The 15,443-nt window shown below is 36.6% G+C and overlaps 1 protein-coding gene across 1 annotated transcript in view; it reads left to right on the forward strand.

Moving 5' to 3' along the window:
• DMD (dystrophin) overlaps window positions 1–15,443 on the forward strand; it is a 1,215,125-nt gene that overhangs the window by 426,671 nt on the left and 773,011 nt on the right. Inside the window, 2 exon segments of the mRNA XM_035901725.1 lie at window positions 1,073–1,248; window positions 13,544–13,667. Of these exon segments, the coding sequence (XP_035757618.1) occupies window positions 1,073–1,248; window positions 13,544–13,667 (300 nt within the window).

The raw sequence follows: 15,443 nt of genomic DNA on the forward strand, positions 1-15,443 counted from the left end.
CGGAAAATCTTTCTAATTCTTCTACATTGACAAAAAGCAAAGAAGCAGAGCTCTTCTGGTGCACAGCTTTTCCTGCTCCTGATATAACTTCTTCCTTTTATTTTCCATTTCACTGCCCCTAAACTGTGAGGTGGTCATTGGAGCTGTAACTAGAGCATTTTGACAAATGAGCCATCATCTGACAGAACCAAAAAAAGAAGTGACCCATTTCTCATGAGTTAAGGGACTTAAGAACAGCTGCCCATGTTTAAGAGTGATGTTTGTAGTTTGGTGTTATATGGAAAGAAATATAAATGGGCAGTACATGTACAACCAGTATCTTTCAAACAAATATGAGCAGAAAATATTTTTCATAATTCCTTTTATGCAGCTGAACTATATGAAGGTTTTGTTTTCATATTGCTAGGCAAAGTTAAATGCATTAGATTGGTAGTGTTTACAGTGTTACATATTATGTGTATCAGTATCTGCTGTGACCTCTTAACATTAGTATTTAATTATGTAATAACACTGATGCAAATTAATTTGCCTTCTAGTGCATGTTTTCTAATTTGAGATTTCCTGGCAGAAAAAAAAAACAACTGCCCTTTTGTGCAAGTAGGTTGCGATGAATTACATTGTAGTTTGAAAATTATTATAAATGGTAAAAATAACAATTGGTAATTTAGTGCCATTACCATGCCTTTATTACTTCTCAAGGAATAAATCTTCAGAATGGAAGCAGAGTAACATACAGCAATAATAACATTTTGTGTATTTGCTATAATTCAATTCCCTCATAAAATTGACCATTCATTTCGTTTCTTCATCCAGCATGATTTAAAGGGAGCCTTAAGTTAATTCTGTTTAGGATCCTTTCTGATTTTGATATTGACTTCTGCAGATATCTTGTTCACACAGCATGAGTCAGATAAAACAATTTGATTTGAGTTGCATATAGTGTTATTTTTTTCTGAAGGTCAGCCTATGATCAGACGGGAGCAGTTTCTCGTTATTTTCTATTGCTACTCCAAACAGTCTTTACTGAAGTCTTTCAAATAATGTGCGACCTCTGTTTTAATACTTCTCACAGATTTCACAGGCTGTCACTACCACTCAGACATCACTAACACAGACAACTGTAATGGAAACTGTAACTATGGTGACCACAAGAGAACAGATCCTGGTTAAGCATGCTAAAGAGGAACTCCCACCACCTCCACCTCACAAAAAGAGGCAACTCCTTGTGGATTCAGAAATTAGGAAGAGGTGAGAATCATTAAGAGACAGAGAGAAGAATGCTGACAGAGTTTGGACGAGAATGCAAAAATAGTCATTTGACTGCAATAGCTTGCTGTATACTTTTTTGAGATGAAAATTGTGTTTCTGTTCTCTGTTAAGGTACCGATTGACTATTATCTTTCTTTACTCAGGATGAGTTGTGGATTTTTTTGTGCTTCAAGTCCTACTATTTTGCAGTATGCAATATTAATCGTTATGTCAATACCATTGTGATAGTAATTATAGTCAGAAGTCCTCATGTATGGCATTGTGGGGGGTCCCACTTGCCTATAGTCTTGAAACTTGAAGGCCGAGAAGCATTCCATTAGTTCTCAGCTTTTTGCATTCTTTAAAAAGAATTTTTTAATAGTTAGAATACTAGTAGCACAGATATTGCCTAGTTTCTAAAGTTCAAGTTGTATTCTTTCTGGCTTGTGGGTCAGCAGTAGAAATAGCAGCTCCAGAGAGGCAGAGCTAATATTTGGTGAAACATGCAGTATCATTTTCAGATTTTTTCCTGTGTACTCCAAGCACAAATGACAAGGGATTTTAGACTAATACTGAACACTTACTAAAGTCACAAGCAAAATTTCTGATAAGTTTAAGTAGAACTGGCTCAAGCACTGTATTTCTGAATAAGATGCTAAGAAGCTAGACTTCAAACACTCATTGTAATGCTTGTTTTGGAAATGCTTCTTGATATTCAGATAAACATGTGAAATCCAAGCTAACAGATTCAAGGACTGAAAGAAATGTGAAACTGCACTCAGTGTCTCATTTCTATAGAAAATATCTTTGTTTAGTCCAGTGTGTTTTCAATGGTAAGTTATTTTCTTGTAAAATTGTCTGTAACTTGTTAAGAATGAGATACACCGAGAATAGGAGAAATCTGACGACTTTTTTTTTTTTTTTTAATAGAAGGAGTATGTCATTGAAAAAATAGATACTTAGAGGCACCTTTTTATATACATAGGCATCTGAAGTGCAATTTATCTTACTGCTCTTCAGCCATTCTAAAATAAGTTTTCTAGTTTAGCCTCATTATTTGAAAATACTATATGTGATGTAAGAAGAGTGATTCACCACTGTTTTGTTAAATTGGATGACTAGTCCTCCTATAGAAAGTGCTTAGACTGAATAAGAAACTTTGTTAGCTAAATTTGAATGAATTGAATCTAATCTCCAGAGTCCTCATTTGGAATGTTAGGGTTTTTTTCCCATATCCTAGGTTACCATTAAAAAATAGTGAGGATTATATTTTGCTAATATATTCCCAAGCACTCAAAATGGTCCATAGCGATAACTATCACCAGGCTCACAATTCTTGAATTTGTTCAAGGAATTGTTAGATGGCAATGTTTTTACTTAACAGGCATTATAAGCATTAGTAATCTTGTTAATGTTTTGGCAGTAATGTGCAAAGATCTCAAACAGGATCGAGGCCCTGTTGACTTATATGCAGGAATAAATCTGTGTTAAGGCATGGTCCCTGCCTTGAAAATATTGGCATTCTTGATTTTGAAATTGAAAAATTAAGACTGAAAATTCCTCTGAAATTTTAAAGTGTTTCAATAACTTTCCACCCAAACAATGTTTTAGGAATGATCTTACTTGACATATATATGAGGAAGTAAAATGCGAGTTTACCGTTATAAGGGAAAGCATTATCTTAGTAATTAATTAAGTAGGAATTAGTAAAAAATTAAGTAGGATGATTTTTTTAAACCTGTATTTTACAATCCTTCAAGAAATTTCTTGCTATTAATAGCTATGCATTTTTATGAAATTGAAGAGCAATTTGCAGCAGAAATTCCTTTCTCATCTACTAAGAATGCAGTTGTCATGGTTTAACTTTGGCTGGCAACTAAGCCCCACCCAGCCGCTCACTCACACACCCCTGGTGGGATGGAGTAAAAGTGTAGAAAAATGAAGGAAGAGTAAAAGTGAGTAAAAGTAAGTAAAAGAAAAGGAAGAATAAAAGTGAGAAAACTCATGGGCTGAGATAAAAACAGTTTAATAGGGAAAGCAAGAGCCATGCACGCAAGCAAAGCAAGGAATTCATTCCCTGCTTCCCATGGGCAGGCAGGTGCTCAGCCATCCCCAGGAAAGCAGGGCTCCATCATGCGTAACGTTGACTTGGGAAGACAAACACCATCACTCCCAACGTCCCCCTCTTCCTTCTTTCACCAGCTTTATATGCTGAGCATGATATCATAAGGAGCGGGATGAACCTGTGGTCAGTTGGGGTCAGCTGTCCTGGATATGTCCCCTCCCAACCTCTTGTGCACCCCCAGCCTCCTTGCTGGTGGGGTGGAGTGAGGAGCAGAAAAGGCCTTGACTCTGTGTAAGCCCGACTCAGCAGTAATGAAAACATCCCTGTGTTATCAACACTGTTTCCAGCACAAATCCAAAACATAGCCCCATACTAGCTACTGTGAAAAAAGTTAACTCCATCCTAGCTGAAACCAGCACAGTAATATTAGTCTCTATTTTCCTTCTTCCTCATATTCTTTTGATTTGCCTTAATACTGAAAGTAAAATTGGAAGGGTACAGCAGACTACAGACTTCTAAGTCATCATATGAGGAAACTCCCAGAGGGCAGGCATTAGCTGGATTACAGGAGTTATTTATGTTCAGAAACACCTAATTTTATACAAGCTGAGAATTATAAATTCTTTAAGCGTATTAATTCTTTAAGCAAGGATATATAAAAATTTGTTAGATCCTTGTACAGGAAATAGGATATATTATCAAATTGGAGACTATGACTGCTTGCAGCTATAATATCAGCAGATCTGCTACCAAATTTACAGAGTGTTAATGTTTTTTACCATTGCATATAGGTTTCGAGGGGTTTTGATTTATACATTGTGCTACCTAAAAGAGTCACCATATAAGTTCTGTTTAATTTTGGATAAGAATCAAGATATGAACCTTGGAACAATCTGTAGTTCTCAGTCGTTGTCTAGGCTGACTTTAGATAATTGAGTAAGTTGTGATTTCTTATATATACTTAAAATCAGAGTCCTTTTCATTGCTGCACAGATCAGATTTTTATTTTGATCTGGTAGGAAAGAAAGCTGAATTTTAGCAGGAAGAAGGGAGTTCATTGTTTAATACACTTTAATATGGTCTAACTAGCTGGAGTATTGCTTTGTGTGCAGGAGTTACTAGATTTGTTTTAACAATGCAATCATACAATCATATGAGAACTAGTTTAGTATGACTGTTTGCTGAATACTTGTGAGTGGACCTACAATATGGTAATGTGCAAAGTAAATGAAGTTAGAAATGTTCACAGCTGTGCAGCAGGATGAATGATGGTTATATTATCTGAAGGCAATGTTTTTTCATTTAGATAATTTTTTTTGGCATTTCTAACTGAACAGCCAAAAAAAGACTATGTACCTTTCATGTCTAGAAAGTCCAAGCAGGTGTTCCAGAGTGGGAGGACCAGTCAATAAACAGCTTCAAAGAAACACTGAGAGGAAACTTCAGGATGGAGTTTCACCTTGGAATAATGATTATCATGTCTGCTTTTATTAAAATATAAAAATGCAGTCTTAGAAACTAATACAGTTGACAGTCTTTCTCCAGCACGATAAATTTATACTGAACATAAGCATAAAAATGAGAGAAGAAAACATCTTAAAATGTGGGTGCTCAGCTAAAATGTCCATATGCATTGGTAGCTAGACACCTTTTTCATCAATGTTTTTTTGCTAGGAGAACCTCATGGTTGTATTCCCAAACAGTCAGTTGGTTATTTTCTGGGTCCATTGTTGGCTGCAAGATCTTTCACGTTTTTTTTGTGTATATTTAGTTGTACTTACACCCAAGGACAAAAAAAGCCATAGTACATAGTAGCTATTGGTTTTTGAAATAAACTAAGAGAGTGGGGGTTCTCAACCTACCTTTCCTACATCATTCTATATTGTATGTGTATGTGTTTATGTTCAACATTTTCCCCGAGCACTTAATGACTAAGAGCTGATGATTCTGTACTGCTTAGGTTTTGTTTGATGAAAAAAACCCAGCAATTATTGAATTCTTGCCAGAAAATTCTGAAGGTGCATAACCAGATTGTGTTGGCTGCTTTCTGCAGTTACAGTACAATACACTGTGTGCTTTTGCCTGGTATTTTGGGGGTGAGGCGGGGGGAGAATGCACATTGGGGATTGGAGCTTTTTTGAAGTAGTGAATAATGCTTCCAGGTTTTGTCAGCTTCCTTCATCTGTTCTCAAGCTTTAGTCAGCATCGTTGCTGTAAAAGAGTATGCCTGAAATAAATGCATCAGGCTCCATTGCCACATGTTTGGAAAGATTTGCGCTCCACATTCGCTTTCCTGTGATCTAAATGTTTTAGAAAGACTAGAGGGCGTCTTAAAGATGCAGTGCTCCTGCAGTGTGAATTGCTAGGTGTTTAGTTTCAAGGAGTAAGAAAGAGTAGTTTGGATACTCTGTGGATATTGCTTTAGTGGACTGTGTAAGAGTATGGTCTCCAGCTGCTTAGCTGAGGAGAAACAATGGATGGCTAAGACTGAAGCATCAAGCTTTTTAGGATTATTTTTATTTTTAGATTTCCAAGTGCTTTGGAAGGATTAGAAGTATGACAGTCTCCCTTTATACTGAAGAAACTGATGGAAGCAATTTGACTTGTAGACCAACAGCATACACAGGAGTGAATGTCACGTTTCCATTGCCCCAATTCACTGTGGCATAAATGCATGGGAAAGAAGCTGTTGATTTTTCTTGCCTCCTAAAGCAACTTTTTACCATAAGTGGTGGAAAGCAGAGATAAGCAGCAGATGACTTTTTTTTTTCCTTCCCCCACCACTCCCCCCAAAACTCTAAAACTACCTCATAAGTAATGCTTAAAATGTCAGAATAATTCAGGCGTGTGCTAAGTTCTGTTATTGGTCATAGGAAAGGTTTTTTTCCCAGAGGAATTATTTTGAAACCGAGAAGGGAAAAACGCTTGGAGCTGTATAATAAAGGTTTTGAAAGTATTTATTAGGCATTAGGACTAGAGATAAATGTAACATAGCTGAAGTTTCAGGATGAAAAAAAAACTGTAAATGGGAGAAAGGGTTGCAAGGTAACATTTTCATTTTCATGGTGTTTACATATTCTGGGAAAAACAGGTCAGCTGTGCAGCGTAGAAAAATCTGAGAATTACTCTTTTCATGGTAGGTTTTTAAATAGCAAGCAGGTTAGAGCTGCTTAACATTTAATTTAAACATATTTGTAGTATTAACGTTCTTGAATAATGTCCAAAGATGCCTTTCTTTGCCATTTGGTAAATAACTTTGTACATGCTTCTTAATGTTTCCAAGGAAAGTCTATTTGTCATAACATTATTATGGCTATAATGTTAATATTCAGATTTGAAAGAGACTTTATGCCCTTTGAAGAGAAAGGCATGTTAAAATAGGATAGTTGCTCCATCTAGTGATTTTTTCATTTAACAAGTGATAACTTAACAATTTTTTGAAAAGAGAGTAGCCTTCATTTCTTTGAAAATTATTATATTTGGGATTCTAATCTTCATTACTTAGGAAAGTTTGGATTTTTGTAGAAAAAAAAAATAAAAGGAAAAATTACAATGACTTATTCAAAATGGGTTTTTTGATAGGTATTGTTTAAAATAGCCCATTGCTGTCCAATTAATTATATTAGTCAGAACTAAATGCGGATTGTTTAGCACTTTTACAGCAACTCTGTTGGGCTGTTTGACCCTTATCTTATTGAAATGCAGCTTTTGCTCTTGTATTGTTATTTAACATTGCTTAGCAAGTCAAAAAAGAGGAAGGCCATGTCTTCAATTTTCCTGGTGGTCCTTGGTTTCAGTGTTGTATCTGTGTAGCCAGTGCCAGAGTAAAAGAAAAGGTGACTGAGACAACAGGATGGTTTTCTTTTGTTTACAGGAGGCATCATTTATAAACATTTTTGTTTAGAGTGTAATAACAGGTATCAGTATATTGAGGTCTATAACCATGGACACTTTATAACTTCTTAGTGCTCATTGGTATTTAACCTGTTACCCTATTTGTGAGGTGAGAAATGGCATAGTGACAAATACACCGAGAATATGTATTATTCTTCACACTTAGTGTCTGAAATTACCTCCTGTATTATAGGAGTGGTACCAGTTGGCGCTCACTGGAAGGCATGATGACTGGATTTAAAACTGCTCTGCATCTCTAGGCACTGGCTGTTTGCTGAAGGCAAATGGTGTTAATGAACATATTCTACAACAACCTCTAGATTTGCATTTGCCTTAGCTATAAGTGATTTGCTTACATATGAGAAATGCGGTGGATCTACCAGAATTTCTGCAAAGCATTCCATGTTACTGTTCAGGAATTACTGCTCAGGCTGGGGAAGGAATGGTTTATAACTATACCTTACCAATGGTAAGATGGATAGTTGGCTACAGAAGGAGAACTATGAGGCTAATAGGATGATACTAGTGAAGTTTGTGAAGGAGATTTACACTTGGGATCAATCTAGTATTTTCTTTGATACCTCGGTGTGCATTACAGAAATGTGCTGGTTGTAATGTTGATGAGACTAAACTGACTAGTATCACAAGTGTAGAGGGAGATCCAGAATATCATTCAGACACAAAATATAATTATTTGAGGACTGAACTAAAAAAAGTAGGAAGGAAAAAATATTTATCAGGACAAATAATCTGTTGAATTAGGAGATAAGAACAAGGCTATTTATCAACTAACAGCTCATCAGCTACAAATACAGAGAAGACAGGCAGCAGGGAATTAGTTCATCACAGAATAATCCTGCCAATGGGCATTGTATACTGCAAAGTTGTTCCTTGACATGTTCTAGGCAAGGAAGAGCTACAAGCTGAGGAACACCTCTCGTGAGCTGAGTATTTCAGTCCAGCCATGGAAATGCAGTAATTCAGTAATGTGGTTCTTGGATCAGAGTTGTATCATTCCCTGCCAGCTCAATGTGTAGGCAAATGGTCTTATGCCTGCCCAAGGTACACAGTGGTAACATGCCCGGTGTGGTTTTGTTTGGGGAGTGAAGGAAAAAACAAATGAGCAGAGGAAATTGTGAGGCAGTTTCTATCTGTTGAAAGAATGAAGTCCTGAAACCCCTGTCTAGTCATGGTAGCAGTAGCAGTTTCTACATGAGATTCATTCAATTTAGAGAAAAGAGTAGACACCACGATGGCCCCATGACATCAGGGTACTTTACAACTTGTGTTCCTATGTGAACTTGTACAACATTCACATTGTTTATATAAATATCTGGAAGGCCGGTGCCTGCACATTACTTCACTGTCATCATCTTACTGTGGCAGTGTGTAAAAAAAAAAAGGCAAAATTATGAGTTTAAAATATACCGTTGTCTTTTGCTAGATGACATTGGCTGTGATAACCACAGTAGGCCTGTATAAAGTATACTGTGCAGCTGGAATGTTTATAGCCAGTCAGCCCTTCAATTATTAATAAAAATTGCATTTGTTTTTATTGCAAAATATAAACAAATTAATGCTTGCTGTTACCTAGTTGTTCCCAGGAGATACTTGATTAGACAGGGAATACACTAGGTTAGTTATTAGATAGACATTAGGTAAATCCTACTGTAGTAGGACTTAAGTATCATGTTCTGCTGGGTATTTAGGTTAGAAATTCCGTGCACAGAAAGAGAAAAACAAAATGCAACTCAGTTGTGAAATGCCTTAAAGGTGAGGTTTATCATGTATTTAATACAGAAAAGGAAGTGAAAGCTAGAACAAGGAATCATTTTTGAACAAGTACATGTGGTGATCTCAGCAGGAGAGTTTTGAATGGGAATCTGAAGTGGGCATATGGCTTAGTATGATCCAGAAAACCAATTTGTGGGGGGTACTTCCAGGAAAATTTGAATGCCATAGATGAAAAATGTGAAGATGGTTTTTCAGACATGCTCTGGAGTAAAAAGAGACTGTATTTGATCTCAGCAGATGTGTGCTGGCCTGTAGAGAGAGGGCAGTGTGAGCAATACAAGATGGTATTTCTCTTGTGGAATAGCAGAAGGAAAGACTAATTGGAAAACTAAACCATGAGTGCTGCTGTGATGGTTTGACCTTGGCTGGATGCCAGGTGCCACCAAGCTGGTCTATCACTCCCCTCTTCAGCACAACAGGCAGGGGGAGAATGAGATGGAAAAGAAAGAAAACTTGTAGGTCAAGATTAAGGCAGTTTAATTAAAAAAAAAAAAAAGCAAAAGCAAAAGCAAAGGCTATGCACGGTAGCAAAAGGAAAACAAGATTTTATTCTCTACTTCCCATTAGCAGGCGATGTCCAGCCACTTCCCGGGAAGCAGGGCTTCCGTGTAGTGGTTGCTCCGAAAGACAAAACATCGTAAAAGACGAATGCCCCCCTTCTCTTCCTTTTCCCTTAGTTTTTGTATCTGAGCTGACATCATATGGCATGGAATATCCCTTTGGTTGGTTTGGGTCAGGTGTCTTGGCTATGTCCCCTCCCAAGATCTTGCCCCCTTCCAGCCCACTGGGGGGAATGTTGGAGACACAGCCTTGATGCTGTTCGAGCACTGCTCAGCAGTAGCCAAAAACACTGGTGTGTTATCAACACCTTTCTACAATCCAATAGAAAGCACAGCACTATGCAGCTTGACCCAATACAGCTGCATAAAGAATAAATCCTCTACTTCATATTGAATTTTTAGGTGGGGAGCAAGCTAACATGCACATTAAACTAAGGTCATTATTTAGAGTAATTTTCTCAAGTGGTTTTGTTTTAGTGTCTTCCTTAGATTTATTTTAACAAATTTTGCATGTATTCAACTTTATTGGGTCAAAGGTAATACTGCGTTACTGTTTTATGTCAAAAGTATTGTTGTACTTAGGAGATTTAAAGACTGTATTGATCCTTTGATATCAATCTAGAGTTAATATAGTTTGTAACTGCAGCTGTGCTCAGAAAGGAAATGTCCAATCATCATAGTGGAATTATTAAATGCTGTATTCCACCCGTATTTCATGGTTTTATACAATCTGAACATAAGAGAGAGATTTTTTTTTTTTTTTCAAGGTAATGGAAAAATGTCTTTATGTTAAGGATATTTATGTGCTGCAAAAAGCTATTTAGAATTAACTTTCATGTCTCCTAATCCTTTTATGCCCCTTCTTTATAGCCTTTTCTTTGGGCAGGAGGCTTTGTTTGTGGGGTTATATTTATCTCTGGAAGAAACTGCAGGAGACAGAGCAATCTGTTATCTGAAATCAGCTCTGTCAAGGTGCTGTCTGCTGTGGCTAATACTTACCACCATCTGATGAATCTCTGGGCATGGGATGTGTTCCTGAGTATTTTGTTGTACTATAATAACTGTCCCAAATTCTCCCATTCCTTCTCCAGGGAGGATGTTGCAGAGGTAGGGGCTTAGTCCTTTTGTTTAAGAAATTAAGAAATGATCACTGGTAAACACTTTGCTCTGTCAATTTCCATCCTATACCAGGCTAATACCGGGCTATTCCAAATGTTGGTCTCTGTGGCCCTATCTACCTGCAGTTTGAGAATGGAGTGAACACCAGAAGTAATACAATTTTGCCTGCAGTCAAGGGAGTTTGGTACTGAGGGACTGGTAAACTTGTCTTAATTGTTATCAGATGTCTGATGTTCTGCGGTCTTCTCCAGTTTACTGCTGCTTTGTGCCAGTGCTATAGAACATCCTAGGTGCCACAGTAACTGACAGCAATGAGAGCCAGCTTTAGCTATAGATTTAAGTAAGGTGAAAGAAGTGGTCATTACTTTCTTGTGTACTTTGCCTATACGGTTGCTGATCACAAGGAGAGTGGGGAATGGAGAGCATGTTGGCAACAGGGAGTGGCAACACCTTCCCTTAACGTGGGCTGCTAATTTCAGGGGACTGGTTTTTACAGTGCTTACTGAGTCTGAAGAGCTAGAGGTGGAGAAAGTGGCAGTCCCATATAGTTGAGAACCTATAGGCTGACCAAATTCTGTCTTGACTGTTCAGAATGGGTTCCCTTGTTTCTCATTTTGCCTGTGTTGCAGACAAGCACCAAACCAGACATTTGTGTGAAGGAGAGGGCAGTACAGCATTACTAGTCTGTCTTTCTGAAAAAAGTATACACTGGATTTGGGGGCTTCCTTGTAGCTCAGCAATCCTCAAGCGACATAACAGCCCTTAGGCAGCTGCTCTAATTTAACTAACCTAATGTACTCCTTACTGTGGACTTCAGGAACTCTACTTTGTCCTAGAGACTACTTTAGAACTTCACATCACTGATCGCTCTTACACTGAACAGAGGTGTGGCAATCATCATTAGATCTTGAATATAGGTAATTTATAAACAAAATTATATTAAGAAGATCTATGAATTTTTGAGGTTTTATGTTGCAGTCCAGTCCATTAGATTTAAAATTGAGTGTTCTCTTCTTTAAGATGTGTTGAACAGTCCTAAATCATAGTTGCAAAAACATGCTTTCATCATTCTCCTGGTGAAATCAGTGGGATTAGATGCAGTTAGTGCTTGCAACTTGTTGAATACACAGTATTCCAGTTTTAGGTGGGAATACTGGATTTCACAGTTTTTCTGTCTCCTAGTCTTAAAATTTCATGAGAACATTTATTAAATATGCATCTATTATATGCAGAACAGAGGAAAACATTATATTTCAAGAGTTACAATTGATTTACTGTCACGTAGGATCAGAAATAAAGCTGAAGTAACAAGCTCTTAACTGGCAGTGCAGTTTGATTTCAGGGATTAGGTTCTTGTACCAGTACAGAGATTGCCTGAACCATCTGGGAATTTTCTTTTGTCTTCCACCTCTGAATTTATAATTCTTTATAAAATGAAGATTTCTGCACCTTTCATTACTTCACAATCATATTTTTTTTCTCCTTTAATGAGTGTTCAAATAGTATTATTAGGAATTCCTTTATCAACATTATTCCTAAGAGTTTATAACTTGAATATAGAATATTTGGCTGGGATTAAGACAGTGTGTAATTCTTCTTTCTTCTGCTTTAATTATTTATTACTCGATCTTCTGCACCATATCGTTAAATGGAGTCACAGCGGAGAAGGGAAAAAAGGGAGGCATAAATACTAGATCAAACATGGAACTCTTACTTGTATTCAGTTTTAATTTCTGTATATGCAGATTTCTGTAGCACCTGATTTTACCTTACATCCTTGTATTTTAGTTTTTATGTATATGGAGCATATTGCTATAAAAGAATTAATTCCTCCAAAGACATAATTGTCATTCAAATTCTTGGTTTTAGTAGATTTTCAATTTTATATAAATGATACAACCTATATTTACAAAGCAAACTGAAAGGTACAGCTGATTCTTTTTTTCTAGGTCTTTCTATTCTGTTGTTTTCATTGTATTTCTGCAAAAGGAAAGTCAATTATAAACTAGATATAAATGTAAGACCATGTTGTGCACTAAAGATATGCAAGCAAGAATGTAGATTAGCACAACTGAGAAAAAAAATCTCAAGCCTCTTGTTTTACAAGCTACATTAGATACAGAATCACAGTTTGATTTTTCTATACATCAGCAATTTAAATATCTACATATGATAACCTTCATTTTGAACTGCTACCTTCTAAAGTAGTTGATGAGAGTATCCAGACTGTAAGAAAAAAGGCTGTAGAGTGAAAACTAGTTAAAAAGTATATGCAGAGTTGGAAATCTTAATTTGCAGTTTCTAAAATTTTAGCTCTAGGAACATTATAATGTACTGTTGATTAGTAATTACATTCTACCACAAATTTGAGTCAATTTGAGAAGATTCTTGTCTAACGGTCAAATTTCCTGCTTGAATGTCTTTCATAATATCATCAGCACAAGCTGGGACAGAAATCTTGCAGGTATACAAGCTGCATTTGCTGAGCCAGATAGGCCTTACATCCTCAGCTGAGCCAACAGGACTTGTGATACATTTTCTTCACTGTGAGAGACACTTGTTTCATGTCTTCCAAAAACATCAGCTTGTAAAATTAGAATCATTATTGTGCAAATTGTTGCATCTGTTCAGCTGTCAAATCACCGTCTTAAAAATGAAAAACTATTTCTATGTTTCCAAATTTTAGAGTGAATAGTTTTATGAGCTACCTAATGAAATATGGGGGGTTTAAAACTGTCTTTTGCTGAGAGAAATTGCTGCTTATTGACTTGTTTAAACAACCAGTTAAACATGTTTACTGCCAGTGCTATTTTGGGAAACTTTGTGGAAATGAAATGTCTTACTGCACTTCTCTGTCTTTTAGGTTTGACTCGGATACGACAGAGCTCCATAGCTGGATGACCCGCTCAGAAGCAGTGCTTCAGAGTCCCGAGTTTGCAATATATCGAAAGGAAGGCAATATCTCAGACCTCAGAGACAGAGTCAATGTAGGAGAAAGTACTTGTATATGTGTCTGTTAGTTTGTATTAACGTGTCAAAGTGCTTTCAAAGTCCAAGTTTAAATGAGTTCAGATGTAGACTGGCAAATATTGATTGTCCATAAGTACAAGAGAAATTTAGAAGTGCTTCCTATTTCTGTAAATTTCAGGTTTTTGCACCAAGATTGCTAAACAGGCTGTTTGAATAGAGGTCTTCTTTTTTATTTATACATACTCATATTTAATTGAGGTATTATAGATTCATGAAAGTCTTTCATAAAGTTGAATCAAAGCCTATATACTATTTCTTAAATATACACCATCATTCTATACCAACAGCTTAATTTGACATTATACATGCATATATTTAAGGATTTGAAGTGTCATCTTTTAGTGTGTGCTAAAGAAAATCTGTATCTAATTCTTTTTACAGTGCTGCAAAATATATGTGAAAATCACCAGCTCCACATTTTTTTTTTTTCCACTGTATTGTAGTATTGTAGTACCATGCCTGAACCAAAAATGATTCTTTTCTACTTTTGGCAGAATGAATGATTCTGCACTGCTTAAGGAGTAACCATGTTCGTGTATGTGTTTCATACACTCTGAATTTAGCTCTTGAAGATGAAACTATTAAAAATTTTCTTCCATATTTAATTTTTGTAGATAGATGCAAAAATGCCTATTTTTTTTCTGAGTAAGAGAGAGAGTAGTTCTTTTTATATTTAGCTTGTATAGTATCATGGAGTATCATAAAACTTCATTAAAATATGTGGTGATACATACTCCTAGAACACAAATAGATGGAACAAAGTTACTGTATTGAAGTTAGCTGTTTCTCACTGTGTCCTTGTCCATCATAAATCAGCTACAGTAAGATCGAGGAACGCTGATTTTAGTGACTGTAAATATACATTTTAAAATTTCATGTTAAATTGTATTTTTCTTAAAATAATTTTAATTTAATTGTTAATGTTCTCATAATATTACTGCTATTAAGTATCCACTAGAATGTACTATCCTGAATTTAGTTCATGGCACCACTTCACATTATGGGAAATATTCATATATATATATATATATATACACACATACACACACGCGTATATATAAAAACAATATGCAAAATTGATCAAATATACACAGATTTGATGGGTTCAAATGCTTCCATACTGGGGTGATGGGATAAATAGATATAGAGTTAATCTCCTGAGTGCTTCAGTCTTCATTGTAGGTAAAATTTAAAAAAAAGAAACAAAGAGGAATAATAAAAGGAAGAAAATGCTTCTGTATTCATAGAATCATAGAATCATAGAATGTTTTGGGTTGGAAGGGACCCCTAGAGGTCATCTAGTCCAGCCCCCCTGCAGTGAGCAGGGACACCGCTAACTAGATCAGGATGCTCAGAGCCCCATCCAACCTGGCCTTGAATGTTTCCAGGGATGGGGACTCCACTACCTCTCTGGGCAACACCTTCCAGTGTTTCAACACCCTCATTGTAAAGAATTTCTTCCTTATATCTAGTCTAAACCTACCCTGTTTTAGTTTAAAACCATTACCCCTTGTCCTGACACAGCTGGCCCTACTAAAAAGATTTTCCCCATCTTTCCTATAGGCCCCCTTTACATACTGAAAGGCCGCAATCAGGTCTCCCCGCAGCCTTCTCTTCTCCAGGCTGAACAACCCCAACTCTCTCAGCCTGTCCTCATAGGAGAGGAGCTCCAGCCCTCGGATCATTTTTGTAGCCCTCCTCTGGATCCGCTCCAACACTTCCATGTCCTTCTT

The sequence above is a fragment of the Egretta garzetta genome, unplaced genomic scaffold, assembly GCF_000687185.1.
Source record: "Egretta garzetta isolate BGI_Z169 unplaced genomic scaffold, ASM68718v1 scaffold70, whole genome shotgun sequence".
NCBI classification, from domain to species: Eukaryota; Metazoa; Chordata; class Aves; order Pelecaniformes; family Ardeidae; genus Egretta; species Egretta garzetta.